General features: G+C 42.8%; 1 protein-coding gene across 1 annotated transcript in view; it reads left to right on the forward strand.

The window, feature by feature from the left end:
* The window catches only part of nova2 (NOVA alternative splicing regulator 2), a 93,764-nt gene extending 79,732 nt beyond the window's left edge, over positions 1–14,032 (forward strand). Inside the window, exon 5 of the mRNA XM_034701766.1 lies at positions 9,575–14,032. Within this exon, the coding sequence (XP_034557657.1) occupies positions 9,575–10,597 (1,023 nt within the window). The 3' untranslated portion in view covers positions 10,598–14,032. The remainder of the gene's footprint in view (positions 1–9,574) is intronic.
* The last annotated feature ends 1,994 nt before the right edge of the window (positions 14,033–16,026 follow it).

The raw sequence follows: 16,026 nt of genomic DNA on the forward strand, positions 1-16,026 counted from the left end.
AAAATTTGAAAAAAAAATTTGAAAAAAAAATTTGAAAAAAAAATTTGAAAAAAAAAGTTGGAAAAAAAAAGTTGAAAATTTTTTTGAAAAAACTTTTTGAAAAAAAAAATTTGCCAATATTTTTTTTTTTTTTTTTAATTTGAAAAAAAAAATTGACAAAAAAAATGTGACAAAAAAATTTTGACAAAAAAAAATTGACAAAAAAGTTGACCCGGAAGCCTGTGTTTCAACAGCTGTGTAAACTCCACAAACACTGACACGTTCAGCTGAAGGTCTCCAGTTTACAGGGTCACTTTTAAAACCGGAACACCGGGAGGAGAGACGCATTCACGGTGGGCTGAGAGAAGACTACTGTTAGAAGCTGCTAAATCAAGAGAATCACAGCTTCTTCTTTTGAAAAGTACACACACATACAAAAAAGATAGAACAAATAAAAACTAATGAAAGAAAGAGAAATCAAGTGAATCACAGATTGAAAAAACAATGAGTTTGAATGGTTTTTGGAACAAATTGAAAAAAAGAAACATTTCGAAAAAAAAACATTTGAAAAAAAAAAAATTTTTTGGGAAAAAATGTTGAAAAAAAAAGTTGAAAAAAACAGTTGAAAAAAATTTTTGAAAAAAAAAATTTGCCATTTTTTTTTTTTTTTTTTATTTGAAAAAAAAAATTTGACAAAAAAAATGTGACAAAAAAAATTTGACAAAAAAAAATTGACAAAAAAGTTGACCTGGAAGCCTGTGTTTCAACAGCTGTGTAAACTCCACAAACACTGACACGTTCAGCTGAAGGTCTCCAGTTTACAGGGTCACTTTTAAAACCGGAACACCGGGAGGAGAGACGCATTCACAGTGGGCTGAGAGAAGACTACTGTTACAAGCTGCTAAATCAAGAGAATCACAGCTTCTTCTTTTGAAAAGTACACACACATACAAAAAAGATAGAACAAATAAATCTAATGAAAGAAAGAGAAATCAAGTGAATCACAGATGTGTGTGATGTTATTGTGGACGGCAGGTGGAATAGAAACACTGCGGTTAATCTACCAATCAGACACGTTGCAGGCTCTGCCCCCCGAAAGCCCTGGGACCTTTGGAAAGTACTACCCCCCCTTGCTGGGGCTTTTCAGGGGGAAGATTATCTACCCCTGAACTAAATTTAGACCCTGGGTCCACAGGTCGAAAAAGGCTTAGACTCAAAGAGCTTCAAGCTTTAAACTCTTTAAAGGATGTGCAGAAATGTTGCTCACAGAATCTAAATCTGACTCCATGTGAATGTTTCTCCCTAGCTTGCAGAGCTTTGTTTTTATGTGCAATTTAAATACATTTACAGATTTTTTTGAAACACTAATAAATGGTAAACCTTTGTTAAATCTGATGCAGTAACCGTGTTTCAGCTCATGGCAGGAATATTTGAAACTCATCTGGAGGTGAATTATCTAACGGAGAAAACATTAGAGAGAGATTAACAATAAAACGGATCCATTTATCACGTCGAGCCCCCTCCTTTAATTATTCAGCAAATGAATTTCCATCTCTGTTTATCACTTTAAGTCTCCACCAGCTGAAACCTCTCCTGCTCGGAGTGAAGGAAAAACTCTTCTTCTTCTTCTTCTTCTTCTTCTTCTTCTTCTTCTCTCAACGCTCAAAAGGATTTAATGAATTTTTCTTTTTCTGCTCTGATTTAAAGTTAAAATTCAGATGCAGAGCGGAGAGGCAGCGAACTGAGGCTGTGTGTTAATAGGACGGCACGTCAAGGTCAAACACTGACGAACTGCTGCAACATACTGTGTGTGTGAGAGAGAGTGTGTGTGTGAGAGAGTGTGTGTGTGTGTGAGAGAGTGTGTGTGTGTGTTGATTCCTCATTTGTAAAATTACATTTGATGCTTTGCTGACCTTCGCGCCCCGTTCTTTATCACTACAACATGTTAATGCAACACACACTTCTGCACACACACACACACACACTGAAACCATGCTTTTGTTGAGGAATCATTGAGGCTGAGTATTTGATGTCATTGCACATGTTAGGCATACAGCAGCTCCTCTTCCTCCTCATGAAGCTGAACATTTTGAATATTTGACTTGCATTAATTTGCTGCGTGGCTCCGACTGCTTTAAGGTCGATTCCGCCTCCTGCAAAGTAATTCAGGAGTATTCCCTCTGTGAACATCAGGACATCTTCAGCTAATGATGAGCGGGCTGAGTTTGTGGGCTGGAGAGATGAGGATGCTAAAGAGAAGCAGACAATCATTACCCTGTATCGCACACGCGGGTGTATCTGTTGTTTCAGAGGCTGCTCAAGTGGAAATCAATGATTGACTTTTATCTGCTTTGTGTAAAAAACAGACAAATGTGATGATAGTTGGCTCAAAGTTTAAACTGGAGGATGGATTCAGTATTCATGCAGACCCTGAACTGGCTCCAAACCTCTGCTGCATCATAGCGGCCCTCTCTCTCTGCTGCTGACATTGATTTGGACTTATCTGCTAAGCCGGCATCCCTGCTGAAGTCGACACTTCCCATCATGCTCCTCCGCAGTGTTTGCCTGAGTGTATTCATGAACGGGAGATTGGCTTTGACCTTTGACCTCCGGCCCCGGCAGCTGCAGCAACAGGACGTTCTAGTCAGCAGCTGGATGGATGCCAAATCTTCCTCTCGGCTCCCCTTTGTGGAAAAGTTTGTCTCAACAGATCGAAAGTTATCCAAGAGGAAAAAAAATGAAACAAAAAGGGAGACACCAGAGAGAGAGAGAGAGAGACAGAGAGAAAGGGAGAGAGAGAGGGAGAGAGAGAGAGAGAGAGAGAGAGCGTGGAAAAAAGGGGAACTTAAAAGCTTTAAACCAGAGCAGCTGAGGGGAGAAACATGAAAGAGTCGTCACTGTAGGAGCGAGCGCTGCACGCTGCCAACTGTCACATAATCTGCTTTTTTGTGGCGGCTCTGCAGAAAGGTGTTGGGAGCAGAGGATTGTGGGTAGGCAGGAGGCTGCCTGGCCCTCAGAGCGAGGCGAACGAACGAACAGCGTCAGCTAAATAAAAGGAGGATGAAGATGATGATTTCATATTAAAATGGCCTTCAGAAAGGAGCGGAGTGTGTGTGTGAGTGTGTGTGAGAGAGTGTGTGTTTGACCTTGTTAGAAGAGGTTGGTTTATTGAACACAATGAATAGAAAGCAGAGAGAAGAAGTGAAAGGTTTTTAATGCACTGGACCATTAACATTCACAGAGTACAGATATTTAAAAGGAAAAATGTCGACTGAAACGTCTAAAACATTTTTTAAAATCTGAAAAAAAAGAGATGGAGGGAGAGAAAAGTGACAATATGGAAAGAGAGAAATGTGAGAGTAAAAAAGCAGAGTGGGCGGAGGAGGAGTGGAGGCGAGCGGAGAGCCTCATTAGCAGAGAATCAGTTGGATATATAGATGGTAGATGTGATCATTAGGGCCGGGGGGGATCAGGCGTCGCCGTACGACACTGTTTATCCTCCCACTTCTATGCTTACACTGTGTGTGTGTGTGTGTGTGTGTGTGTGTGTGTGTGTGTGTGTGTGTGTGTGTGAGAGAGAGAGTGTGTGTGTGTGTTAATGTTTCATGTGCAGAGGATGAAAGTGTTCATGGGGAAAATTTAGAGCCAAAAATCTTGTCACTTACCTCTTTCATCCCTTGTCTCTACACCCCCCCGCCACCCTGCGCCCACTCATCTCCTCACCGCTAAACAAAAACAACCATCCTGAAAAAAAAGCTGCCAGAAGGAAAATATCTGTTGGAACATTTTCAGATGTAAAATTAGACGTCTGAATGAAATTTAGGTCGGTGACAAACGCCAAGGAGCGACGTTAGTGTTGGCAAACAGAGTGTAAATGTTTTACATCTCAAATCGATGTCCTGTTCAAATCAGAACGGGGACGAGCAGGGGAGGGAGGGAGGGAGGAACGTCCTCACAACATTTAGATGAATTGGTTTCAGTAGTTTGGATCCAAACTTCACCTTCACACAAGATCAACAGTAAATAAAAACAGACAGAAGCATGCAAGTCAAAAAACACAGCAAGATCTGAGTTTGTAAGACTTTTTATTTTCAGCTTTGAGGTTTCTAATCGAGCTCAGTGCAAAACCAAGCAGGAGCAGAGCAACACAAACTTCTTTAAGAAATATGCATTCTGTTTTATAGCTGAATATAAACCCCTGTGTGTGCGCACCTTTCTCTTCTATAAATGTAAGTCAGCAGAGAACTGTGCACAAACACACCGACCTGCTCCCTCCACAGTTGGCCACAAATCAACTTTGTCACTTTTTTACCCATAAACCCTCTCATTAAAATCTGTGTCTGGTTTTATTTTTTTGCAGATGTGGACAAATTTTACAAACATTTCCAGTCATTAAAATAATAAATGTTGAGCAGCGTACAGAAGTTTGACCTTTGAGTGTTCGTCTGGGACTGAGGGATGATGTCAAAGTGACGATATTGAAGATGTTGGATGAGGGACAGAGCAGCAGAACAGAGGCAGTGGCGGATCGTCGGACTTTCCAAATCCATGTTTCCCCCTGTGCTGTGCGTCAAATCTTTAGAAATAAAAGTGATGACTTCCTGTGACAGGCTGAGTTATTATCTGAGGGGCTCAGTGTTAGCTTGGTCTCTACCTGCAGCAGGTGTGCTTCATGAACCAGCTCTCCTCACCTCCATGCCTCTGTCTCATCTTCAATGATGGTTTTTACCTTAAGTTTAATATTTGAGGTTGTTGCCGTTATAACCGTAAAAAGCTCCCGTCTTCAGCTTGATTTAATCCAGTTTGGTGAAACATCAGACACATTTAGTAAGTTTGGATCAACTCCTCGTCATCAGAGATGAAGATGCATTTCAGAGTGCCGTGAACTGACTGTGCATCAGTCGCTGCGAGGTGCATTCAGGGACCGTCGTAAAAGTGCAATACAACCCTTGTATTGTGTCCATGGCATTTTTATTTGAATCAAGAGAATCAAGAATGTTTTCTTTTAACTTTTTAGCAGTTAGAGGCTAAATCATTTAACTTCAGATATTACACAAAAGTGTTAAAAGAGTGAAATATTGACTATTTGAAGACTTGGTAGCCCTGATACTGATATCTGATCGACTACATGAATTATTTTAAAGAGAGAAAATGATTTGGCAAAAATCAAAGACTACAATCTGACTAAAATGTTTTGATTTTTCGTCGACTAAAACTAGACTAAGACTAAAAAGGGCTGAAAAGACTATAATGTGACTTAAACTAACAGGCATATTCGTCTAAAGACTAAGACTAAATCTAAAATAGCCCCCAAAATGAACACTAGTTCTCAGTCTCTTTTGTCAGGCAAGGCAAGGCAGCTTTATTTGTATAGTGCATTTCATACACGAGGGCAACTCAATGTGCTTTACATTAAAACATTAAAAGCATTGGAGACATTCAGACAAGCATAAAAGAACACAATTAAAATGACAAATATGATAAAACAGAAAAGAAAAGGAAAATTAGAAATATATAAAAAATTACATTAAAATTTTAATTTAAAGTGAGTTAAAATGAGCTAAGATAGGAAGGCAGTGGCAAATAAAAAAGTCTTAATCTTGGATTTAAAAGAGGTGAGAGTTGGAGCAGACCTGCAGCTTTCAGGGTTAGGGTTTCAGGGAGTGTGTTCCAGATATGTGGTGCATAATGGGTCAGGGTTGAATGTGTGGCCCCCCAAGTAAAATTGGTCTAGAACCACCACTGAACAGAAGGACACAGTTTAAGTGTTTGAATGCTCTCTATTTTATCTTTATTACATGTAATGTTGCACACAAAAACAACCTCAATCCTTCATCTCTCTCTGAGATGAAAGGTGGCTGAAGACGGAGTGTCTGGGCCCCAGCAGTGTTCACACTTTGTTAGCACGTTGCTCCTCTCATTAATCTGCACAGGGCAGCAGATTGTGTCCGAGGCTCTGATAGCAGCAGGACGTAAACAGACGTGTTGAAGGAGCCTGGCTGTGTATTACCTCGCAGTAACAACACCAATCAATAAAAAGCGGCTCCAAACTTCCAGAGAGAAAAGCTGAATGAACAAAGGAGGAGAGTCACACCTGTTAATCCCACAGAGACGCCGGGAAACAACAAACACTAACAGGAGAAAGATAATTCTCTAATATTTCCCTGGCAGCAGAGAGAGAAGTGAGGTTTGAAGTCGCTCGTGTTATCGGCGCCCTCCTGCACACCTCTCACTGATTTTCTATTTCTATGTAAATTCATCTCCCGCCTCTCAAAAAGCCGCGGTGCAGAGAGCGAGCCGGGGAATTTGGCGTGGCAACAAACTGCTGCATTGAGGATCACACCGTGCAAATGTCGTTGAGCTTAAAACTGCTACAAACACAGGGAGGGAGGGAGGGGGGAGGATGAAGGAGGGAGGGGGGAGTAATTGCAATGTCCTTCACATTTTTCTATCGTGGGTTGAAGTGATCCTTCTCTCTCTCTGTTTTTTTATTTTCTCTTACTTTCATATTCCTGTATTCCTCTCCACGCGGACAAACAGATGTAGAAATAGAGCATCTCTTCTCTCAGGTTGTTGAATTGATCAGCCTCCCTCCCTCCCCCCCTCTCCTCTCTGCCTCTTTCATTTTACCCTCCTCTTTTCTTCATCAAGGCCATGTCTTTTTATCCTCAGCCTTGCCTCCTCTTTCTCCAGCCCACACTCCGTCTTTCTTTCTGCTCTCTTATGAATATTCCACCTTCAGACAGACAGACAGTTAGCAGTGGTGGAGTCGCTCTGCAGATGGTGGGATCAATGCTCCGAGGAGAAACCGCAGCTCTTGTTAAAGACACATTTATTTTCTAGGCGGCTAATGTGCAGAAGAAGTCGATCCCGTCTCCTGCAGGTGTCTCTGTTTGTGGAAAAATGACATCGCAGGATAACTCTGCGTCTTTTAGGAGACAGATTCTGATGCAACAAGCTTCAGCAGATGTTTTTCAGCCTCACACCTTCCTCTGGTCTGTTTCCATTCAGCAGAGTGAAGCTTCTTTATTGTGCATGGAGCTCAGTGCAGCAGCAGCAGCAGCAGGGCGTGACGCGTCACTCACTGCCTCAGAAAGCAGCACAGCGAGCATGAGGATCAGGCAGAGCTCAGATCAGACCTCAGACGTCCTCTGAGTTTCATCTGATGGAATCAGGAAATATAGAAATAGAGTTTGGCTTCAGAGGGATGTAAAACCTGCAGGGTGTGTGATTAAGTAGTGATAATTTAGAACAGTGCTTGTTTGGTTTCTTCTCATTTCAAATGTAACATAAGAACGTTTATTGACTGATCCACTGAGAGATATGATGATAGTGGGGATTAATCTAACTTGAACCAATCACTGGTTTGCTTTCAGCTTTTATTACATTAAAATAGTTTCTTAAATTTGAGCAAATATATAAAATGCATGATTTTAAGGTCACTTTAAGCTTGCAGCCCAAATTGCTTCACAAAAGAAGAGAGACAGAAAAAAACTGAGATGGATAAAATAATAAAAGACAATAATCGAAAAAAATATTGAAAAATAAAATAAAATTAATACAGAAGAATTAATACAATGAGTAAGAGTAGAAAGCAAAATAAAATATGTTTAAGTTAAAAATATGAGATAATTACAGAAAATAAATAAGATGAATTCATGTTTAAAAAATAAAATAAAATACATTTAAAAAATAGAAATAAAAATTATAATCCAGTCCACGGCTAAAAGAAATTACTGCAAATTAAAAGCCAATTTTGATGAATAAAAAAAGAAAGCTCTCTGCTGGAACTTAGTGTGAGACACATGAGGAACATTTGAAATAAATATAAATAAATAATCAGAATCAGAAATACTTTATTTCCCCTGGGGAGGGAAATTCGGTCATTACAGAGCTCTTATAAACAGTAAGTAAGACAGTCAAAAATATTAAAAGAAGAAGGAATAAAATAAGATATAATAAGAATAGGATAAAATGAAAATAAAGTGCAGAATAGTTAGAAATTAACTTTGTACAAAAGCGCTCTTAAGGTCACATTTCCTTTAAAACAATGAGTTTATTTGTGGTTTTGATTTCTTTAGAGAAGCTGTATTTCCAGCCTTTAATAATACAAATTGATTAAAGATATTTTGTTCTATTTCTTTTTTAAGTTTCAGCCTTCAAAAGATTTCTTCCACATATGAATGAGTGAAAAGTAATTGATTAACAAACATCATTAGCTGAAATGTCACGGTGAGGAGAAAATACTGAATTAGAACCACATTAGGTTAATAGTCTCCTGCAGTGCGACGTGCTGCGGATCAATACTCCGATAAGTGTGATTAATCAGAGTGCATCATGTTTATTCATCGTGTGACACACAAACATTCAACGCAGAGACTTTATACCACGGACGACATCATCAGAACGACAACACGACCTGTGTGTGTGCAGAGACCAGAGATAAAGTGTACTGCTCTGGGTTTAGACATGCAGTGTGTGTGTGTGTGTGTGTGTGAGTGTGAGTGTGTGTGTCAGTGTGTGTGTGTGTGTGTGTGTGTGTGTGTGTGTGTGTGTGTGTGTGTGACATCGCCTCACTCCCTTTCACTACCCTTTGAATGCTGGAGCTGTGTTTCCATGGCAACACTGACCCCTGGGAGTCAATGTTATTTTTTTCACACGAGTAGCCTCTTTACAATTCCTCTCTCCTACTCTCCCCCTCTCTCTCTCTCTCTCTCTCTCTCTCTCTCTCTCTCTCTCTCTCTCTCTCTCTCTCTCTCTCTCTCTCTCCCCCCCCCCTCTCTCTCTCTCTCTCTATCTCTCTCTCTCTCTCTCTCTCTCTCTCCGTCCTCCCCTCCCTCCCTCCCTGTTTACCTCTCTACCTCTTCGTCTCTTTCTCCATCATGAACCAAGGACATGAAAAACCACTCATCATTAGTGATGCGTTGAGGTAGTGGAGGTGTTGTCATTGTGCGGTCTGCAGGGCTGTAGATCCATCTCAGATCTGTCTCCTGCAAGACATCATTACACAGCTGACACACACACAAACACACACACACATCAGGAACTCAGTATTCTCTCTGCAGCTCTTTTTGTCTCCTGTCCTTCCTCGCAGACGCCTCTGAAAGCAGCTCCTGTCAGAGTCCTTTCACACTGACCTTGCCTTTAAAGTCCGCTCTGAGCTGAGCGATGTGGGCACAGATTTACGACGTTTTGCATGACAAAGAATGATTTTTCATCACAGATCTGCATCACATGACTCTCCCTCATTTTCCCTTCTCTGCATGCTCTGGATTCTGCAGCAATTGTTGTCATGCATGATGAATCGTTCAATCACAGGTGTGACTTTGTCTCTCTGTCTCTCTCTCTCTCTTGCACACACAGTGTGAGAAAGATGAGGAGAGATGAGCTTATATTCTTTACATCTTCCTTCCATGGATTCAGTAAATTTAATTGTCTAATCAGTAAAGGACCAAGTCTCTACTTGAGTCTCTGTGTTCAGGTCATTTGATGTGATGCAGGGTTCTTGTTACAGTCTGAACACCTGTCAGAGTGTCAGGTGAAGTACATGTCAGTGATAACCTCTGACTTCTCCTCTCTCCTCTGCCCCAAACAGGCCAAGCTGATCGTCCCCAACAGCACAGCCGGTCTGATCATAGGTAAAGGTGGAGCTACAGTCAAGGCAGTGATGGAGCAGTCCGGGGCGTGGGTCCAGCTATCCCAGAAGCCCGAGGGCATCAACCTGCAGGAACGTGTCGTCACCATCAGCGGAGAGCCAGAACAGAATCGCAAAGCTGTTGAGATCATCGTCCAGAAGATCCAAGAGGATCCGCAGAGCTCCTCCTGCCTCAACATCTCCTACTCCAACATCACCGGCCCCGTCGCCAACTCCAACCCCACCGGGTCTCCGTACGCCAACTCCACTGAGGTCATGCCGGCCGCCGCAGCAGCCGCAGCAGCCACAGCTTCCTCTCTGCTGGGCCAGGCCAGCTTAGCCGGGGTAGGAGCCTTCCCGACCACCATGTCCAGCCTCTCAGGCAACGATCTGCTCGCCATCACCTCTGCCCTCAACACTCTGGCCAGCTATGGCTACAACACCAACTCCCTGGGCCTGGGCCTGAACCCTGCTGCAGCCTCAGGGGTGTTAGCTGCAGTAGCAGCTAATGCTAACCCAGCAGCAGCGGCCGCAGCAAATTTGTTAGCATCCTATGCTAGCGATGCATCCACCAGCGCAGGTCACCCAGCGGCCGCCCTCGGTGGCTTCTCCCTGGGGTCCCTGGCGGCAGCTACAGGGGCGACCAACGGTTACCTAAGCGCCGCGTCACCACTCGTGGCATCATCTCTACTCGCTACAGAGAAGCTCGCAGAAGGAGCAAAGGAAGTGGTCGAGATCGCCGTGCCAGAAAACCTGGTCGGAGCCATCTTGGGGAAAGGAGGGAAGACGCTAGTGGAGTACCAGGAGCTAACCGGTGCCAGGATCCAGATCTCCAAGAAAGGCGAGTTCATCCCCGGAACCCGGAACAGGAAGGTGACCATCACGGGCTCCCAGGCCGCCACGCAGGCCGCACAGTACCTGATCAGCCAGCGAATCACCTACGAGCAGGGGGTACGCGCCACCAACCCACAGAAGGTGGGCTAAACCTGACAGCCAATGAGAAACGAGGAGGAAAAGAGGAAAAAAAAAAGAGTGGGGGCTTGGGGGAGGAGTATAAAAAAGTGAGAGTGAGAATGGAAAAAGGAGAGGAGAGCAAGAATGTCAGAAGGAATCGTCCGCGCCGTTTTCCTCTGCGTGTTTTCAGTATTCTCTATTAAAAAAAAGTTTTTTGACGCGGAGCAAAAATGTGCTGAGAAGACGAGGAGGGAGAGGAGCGAATTATCACGCTGAAAAACCAAGAAAAAAATGTGTAACATGTAAATAAGGTTTTATTACTTACCGTCTTGACCTTTTGGGATTTTTTATTGTTTTGTTTTGTTTAGTAAATTAAGCTGTCTGTTTGTTCGTTTGTGTATTGTGTGGACAAAGCTGAATGCCATGTAGACAGGCCGACCGCCTGAGAGGCTACAGGACGTGGGGGGAGGGAGGGAGGGGCGTGGGGGGAGAAGGGTTTACACCAACAGGGTACAACCCTCCTCCCTCCAACCCTGAATCCCCTCTGAAGTAACCCCCTGCCCCTCCCTCCTCCTACAGCCCCAAACCAACACCCTCCAGTAGGGGTTTGTTTTCTTCTAGATTTGATTTGCCCCTCAGAACCCTCGCCCCGCCTCCTCCAAAAAGCCCCTCTCACTACTTGCCCCCACCCCCCACCCCAATTTATAAGGGTTTTATAATGAGCAAGACTGCAAACTTCAGCCTCGTGTGTGAGAGAAGAAACGACCTCGACTCCCCCCCGACACCTTTATTATTCCTCTCCCCCCTCACATATGATCTAACCTCCCCCCTCCTTTACCTCTGTCTGGGAGGACGGGTGAGGTGAACTAGAGGAAGGGGGGGATGTCGGGGGGGACAGAATCAGCTGGGCGTTTCTTCATTTGCACACACACACACCCCCCAACCCCGCCCCCCACCTCCAACCCCCCCGTTTACCCTGTGATGTATCCCACAAGCAGTGCAGCGCCGCAGGGGTGTTACGACACGTAGCGCCCTCCATACGCAGCTCTAGTGTTTGAGATAGAAAGCCCCGGCGCACGCTGATGACCTCACGTAGTGCGAAAACCTAAAAATCAACGAGAGTGATACTGTGCAAGCTGCGGCAAAACACACACACAGGATCTGTGGCATTTCCTTTTGCAGTCTGCTGTGATAATTCTGTTAATGATTTTGTCCTGATTATTATTACGATAGGATTCTCACCATCGTCATTATTTATTGATGAGTTCACCCAGAAAAGGCTCAGTTCTTTCTTTTTTATCTGTGAATTCAGGTTGACATGAATGTAAATGAGACTATTTTTGATTTGAATCTTTTGTTTTTAATTTAAGTGGATTGAAGATGAATAGTAATGTCACATAGTGTAATATATGTCTTATTTAAGTCCAGTAAGAAAGCCGCCCCAGGCATTAAGATCATTAGAGTGAAGGATCACCTTATATATATCCAGTCAGAAAGTAGAACAGGGAATACACACACACACATACGCACACACACACTGAAACAAAAACACTATGATGCCATATTTGGTGCTAGAAAAGGGAGTTCACCATATCTATGATGCAGACTGCAGTGAGACCTCTACTTCAGCAAGAATCTATCTGTAAACCACTCACACCACAGGCTGCAGTGCAGCGTTTTAGCAGCTATATTAACCTGAAACCTCCTGTTATCATGCTCAGCTAACCCAGCTCATGCTGCAGAATATCCCTGCTGTTCCTTATCTGTAGTAAAATGCCCTGTTACAGTTTGCCTACAATGTAAAAATTGTGACTGGAATGAATAATTGAGTTGAGCTGAGACTTGTTCTCAGATGAACTGCTACAGTCTGTGGACTCCAAAACCTTACGATGAACCACAGATCCAGTTAGAGCACTTAAGACTCACTACGTACTACTGAGAAACGCAAACATTGAGTCAGAGGAAACACTGAAAACTTGACGAGGGAACATTGTTCGTCCGGGGTCTGCTGCTAAATCTGCAAACCTCGCTTGTAGATTTTGCTATTTTCAGGCAGCGTGCATATCAGTAAGGGAGATAAACAGCTGATCTTTGCCCTTATCAAACATCCGTCCGCCCGCCTGCCCACGAAGTCAGGGGCAGACCAGGAGAGATCCCAACATACGTCTCTGCCTCCGGCAAACTGCAGGTCTCCCATGTTAACAGGTTCACTGCCCACTGTAGACCCAGGAGGCTGCTGAAAATGTTTCTTTTGTTGTTATTTTTTTTGTTTGTGTCGTGTTTTTGTTTTTTACAATCGGAGTACACTGAATTTTTTGTCTTAATGCACTGTGAAGCGAGTGAGCGGCTCTCGGCCTGTGAGGTCAGGGACGTGTGCTGTAGTGATTGGACGGCTTTCGTATGGCAGGGATTTCAAAAACAAAAAAAAAACAACACACATATATGAAATATATGTAGAATGCATATGAAGAACTTCAGCAGAAATGCACGTTTCATATCTGAATACTGAAGGAGGCGAAAGAGAGTAGGTCGATGAAGATGATCAATCAATGAGGTCAAGAGTTGAGATCAATGAGATTCTACTTTCCTGTTGTCCTGATCAAGTGTTTTGTAATGAGAGGGTGGGATGTCGGGGAGTGTTAGGTGTCCAGAAGCAGATTAAAGAGACTGGAACAAATTCTAAATTTACTTTTCTATCGCAGCTGTGTCTTTTTCATAAATTGATAATGTTCTGTTCATACGACGGGCTAATCCTGGACACAAACTCCAGCAGGAGTCCGAGTGTGATGGAAAGTAAAATGCCTAAAAAAATGAGGAGGGTGTGCATTTGATTTATTGACCTAAACAGCCTGGTGAGGGGAGGAAACTCCTCTTAAGATCTGACAAACCTTTTTGATTCTCTCAAACCAATCCGACCCAAAAATCCTCTGAATGTGTCACTCTGTGTTGGAGCGCCAGTGAGGGTTTATCTCCACCGCTTGGTAAGGAGGCTTCTTTACTCCCATCTAACACCATCCACACTCTCCTCACCCTCCCTCCCACCCGTCCTCCAGTGCACTCCCATCCTGACACACCCCCTCTCCTCCTACCACATCGCTCCATGGGTGACTATGTCTGGTGTTATGATCAATGCATGTCTGCTGCTTGCACCGACAAACGCCACAGATTGAGTTCTCTTCGGTGACGCAGCACCGTCAGAAATACAACCACCACACCTGCAGAGGAGGTCGTAGCTGAGGCCGGCAGGGCACGAAGGATCTGGAGTTTATTTTGTGACACTGAGTGTTTAACCTTGCTGCACAGACATAAAACAAACACATATCGTTAGGGAATATTTGAGCACTGATGGAGTTTAACTGGAGCTTTTGTTTGATATTATGTGGCTAACATCTTATTGAGGAAGATAGCATGCTTTTATTCAACTGTGGAGATGTGCTGTGCTGATTTTCCACTTTAGGACTGTTATATTTATCATTCATTAGAGGAACATGGTGAGGATTGGCTGCATTTATCCATCTTGAAGCAGTGTGCATCAAACGTGTTTTTGTTTTCACTGCTGCACCAATATTCATACACTCAAAATGAAGATTTTGATTAACATTGGTTGATTCAAACATCCCAAATTTCATAACAAAGTTTTGTGGTGTTATCCCCGTCAGGACTGGCCTAAATCTCAGAGTTTACTCACTTACTTTGGTGCAGCGCAGCACATTCAAAGTGGAATAACTGCATGTAAATCTCTGTTCTAGTTGTCAGCTGAGTAGACGGATTTCTTCATCTCATTAATTAACTCTTAAGTTAAATTTTTACGGCTTGTTTCGCATCTTTTTAAGCCAACCTCTTTTAGTTATCTTACTGTTTAGGGAGTCGAGATAAAATGTGACGAGTTCTGGAAGCAATACACGTAGTGGCATGTCGTCTTGTCCTGTCCTCTATCCTCTGTCTGCCGTAGGAGCTTTTGGATTTACCTGTAGATGTTGAATAGGTTTACACAAGTCAGGTTTTTTAATTTGTGGAAAATGCTGCTATTTAATAATAACTGATGTACTAAAATACAAGGTTAAAACATATCGAAATCTGTCCTTTAGCTGAAGTCTCAAGTGGCAGTGTAATACACGCTCTGTTATAAGCTGATGATAAGTTCATTATCGTGTAATTCTAACCTGAACAAGTTCAACCTGTGCCAAAATAGCTCTTTAAATGTGCTGGTTTTAACCACATTAGATAAGAGGAGACATAGTTTTATATTAAGAAAATGTGAAAAGTGCCAAATGAAGCATATTTATAATTAACATAAGACAGAGGTAGTCCACGTGATGGTTTATAAAAACGATGTAGACTCGCAGTCTCAGTACAGCAGTTTGTTAAGCCCTCTCTGTTCCTGCCACACGAGGACAGACCGCCATGTTAGCCAAGTGTTAGCCAGTCCTCTGGGAACTACATGTCCCAGAATGCAACAGCACTATGACTCTGGGGCTAGACAAATCAACAAGCGATAGGTTATCATAACGATGCTCAAAAAAATGTGACTTGATAGCGTTCTTAAATACAGCCTTTTATAGTTAGAATGAAAATGTATTTTGTGGAAATAGATGTTATCTTTTTTGCACGTCTATATTGCATGATATCAAAGTGAAGCGTGAACACAAAAAAAAAGGAAAAAAAAGGAAAGAAACAAAAAAAAAAAGAAGAGACAAAAAAAAATTGGCAGTGTGTGTCATCCATTTTTTGAGACGAATCTTTGCATGCCGATAAGGGTAGCGCATTTTGATATTGTTTTACACGCGTTCAAATGTTCGTTGTTCTTCGATGAGTCCTGGTGAACAAAATGTTTCTGACTTCACAACAGAGTATTTTGTGGTTGAGTTGTCAAACCGTCCTCGCGAGGATGAAACTCAAACAAACCTAAGACTATTTTGCTACTTGCTGAGCGAGCTTGTACTAAAACATTTCTCAGCTGCTGCCTAACATAGGAGAAAAAAAAAATCAGGATTAATTTTAAATGAAGACTGAGATTGTCCATGAATGTACTCACCTCTGCATAAGTTTGCATATCACTCCTCTGACCATGACGTGCAGTAGAGGCTTTCGTGTGTTTTCGTGTGTTTTTTGTACTCTAACATTACTAACCCTGGACGCGCTGTGTCGAGTATTACTCTGTTGTCTGTCCTTTGACCCCCCTATGCTCACAGCTCTGGCCTTGTCTTGTCATTGATATGCACCTTATTGACCTCAAATAAGACACGGAGCATCTCTGACCCCGCTCTGCTTCAGCGGGGTTTCCATAAAGAGAGTGTCTGTAAGGAAGAGGGAGGGAAAAAAAAATCCCCTCCTTAACCTACAAATCTCCCCCAAAGAACACACACGAGGCTGTCTGGGTGTCCCTCGGGCGCCTCGCTGCAGAATTTGGGACAGATTGTGTTTTCACTCTGTTGATATGCAATCCAAGGCTCTGATCT

Source organism: Notolabrus celidotus, chromosome 14 (genome assembly GCF_009762535.1).
Source record: "Notolabrus celidotus isolate fNotCel1 chromosome 14, fNotCel1.pri, whole genome shotgun sequence".
NCBI lineage: Eukaryota > Metazoa > Chordata > Actinopteri > Labriformes > Labridae > Notolabrus > Notolabrus celidotus.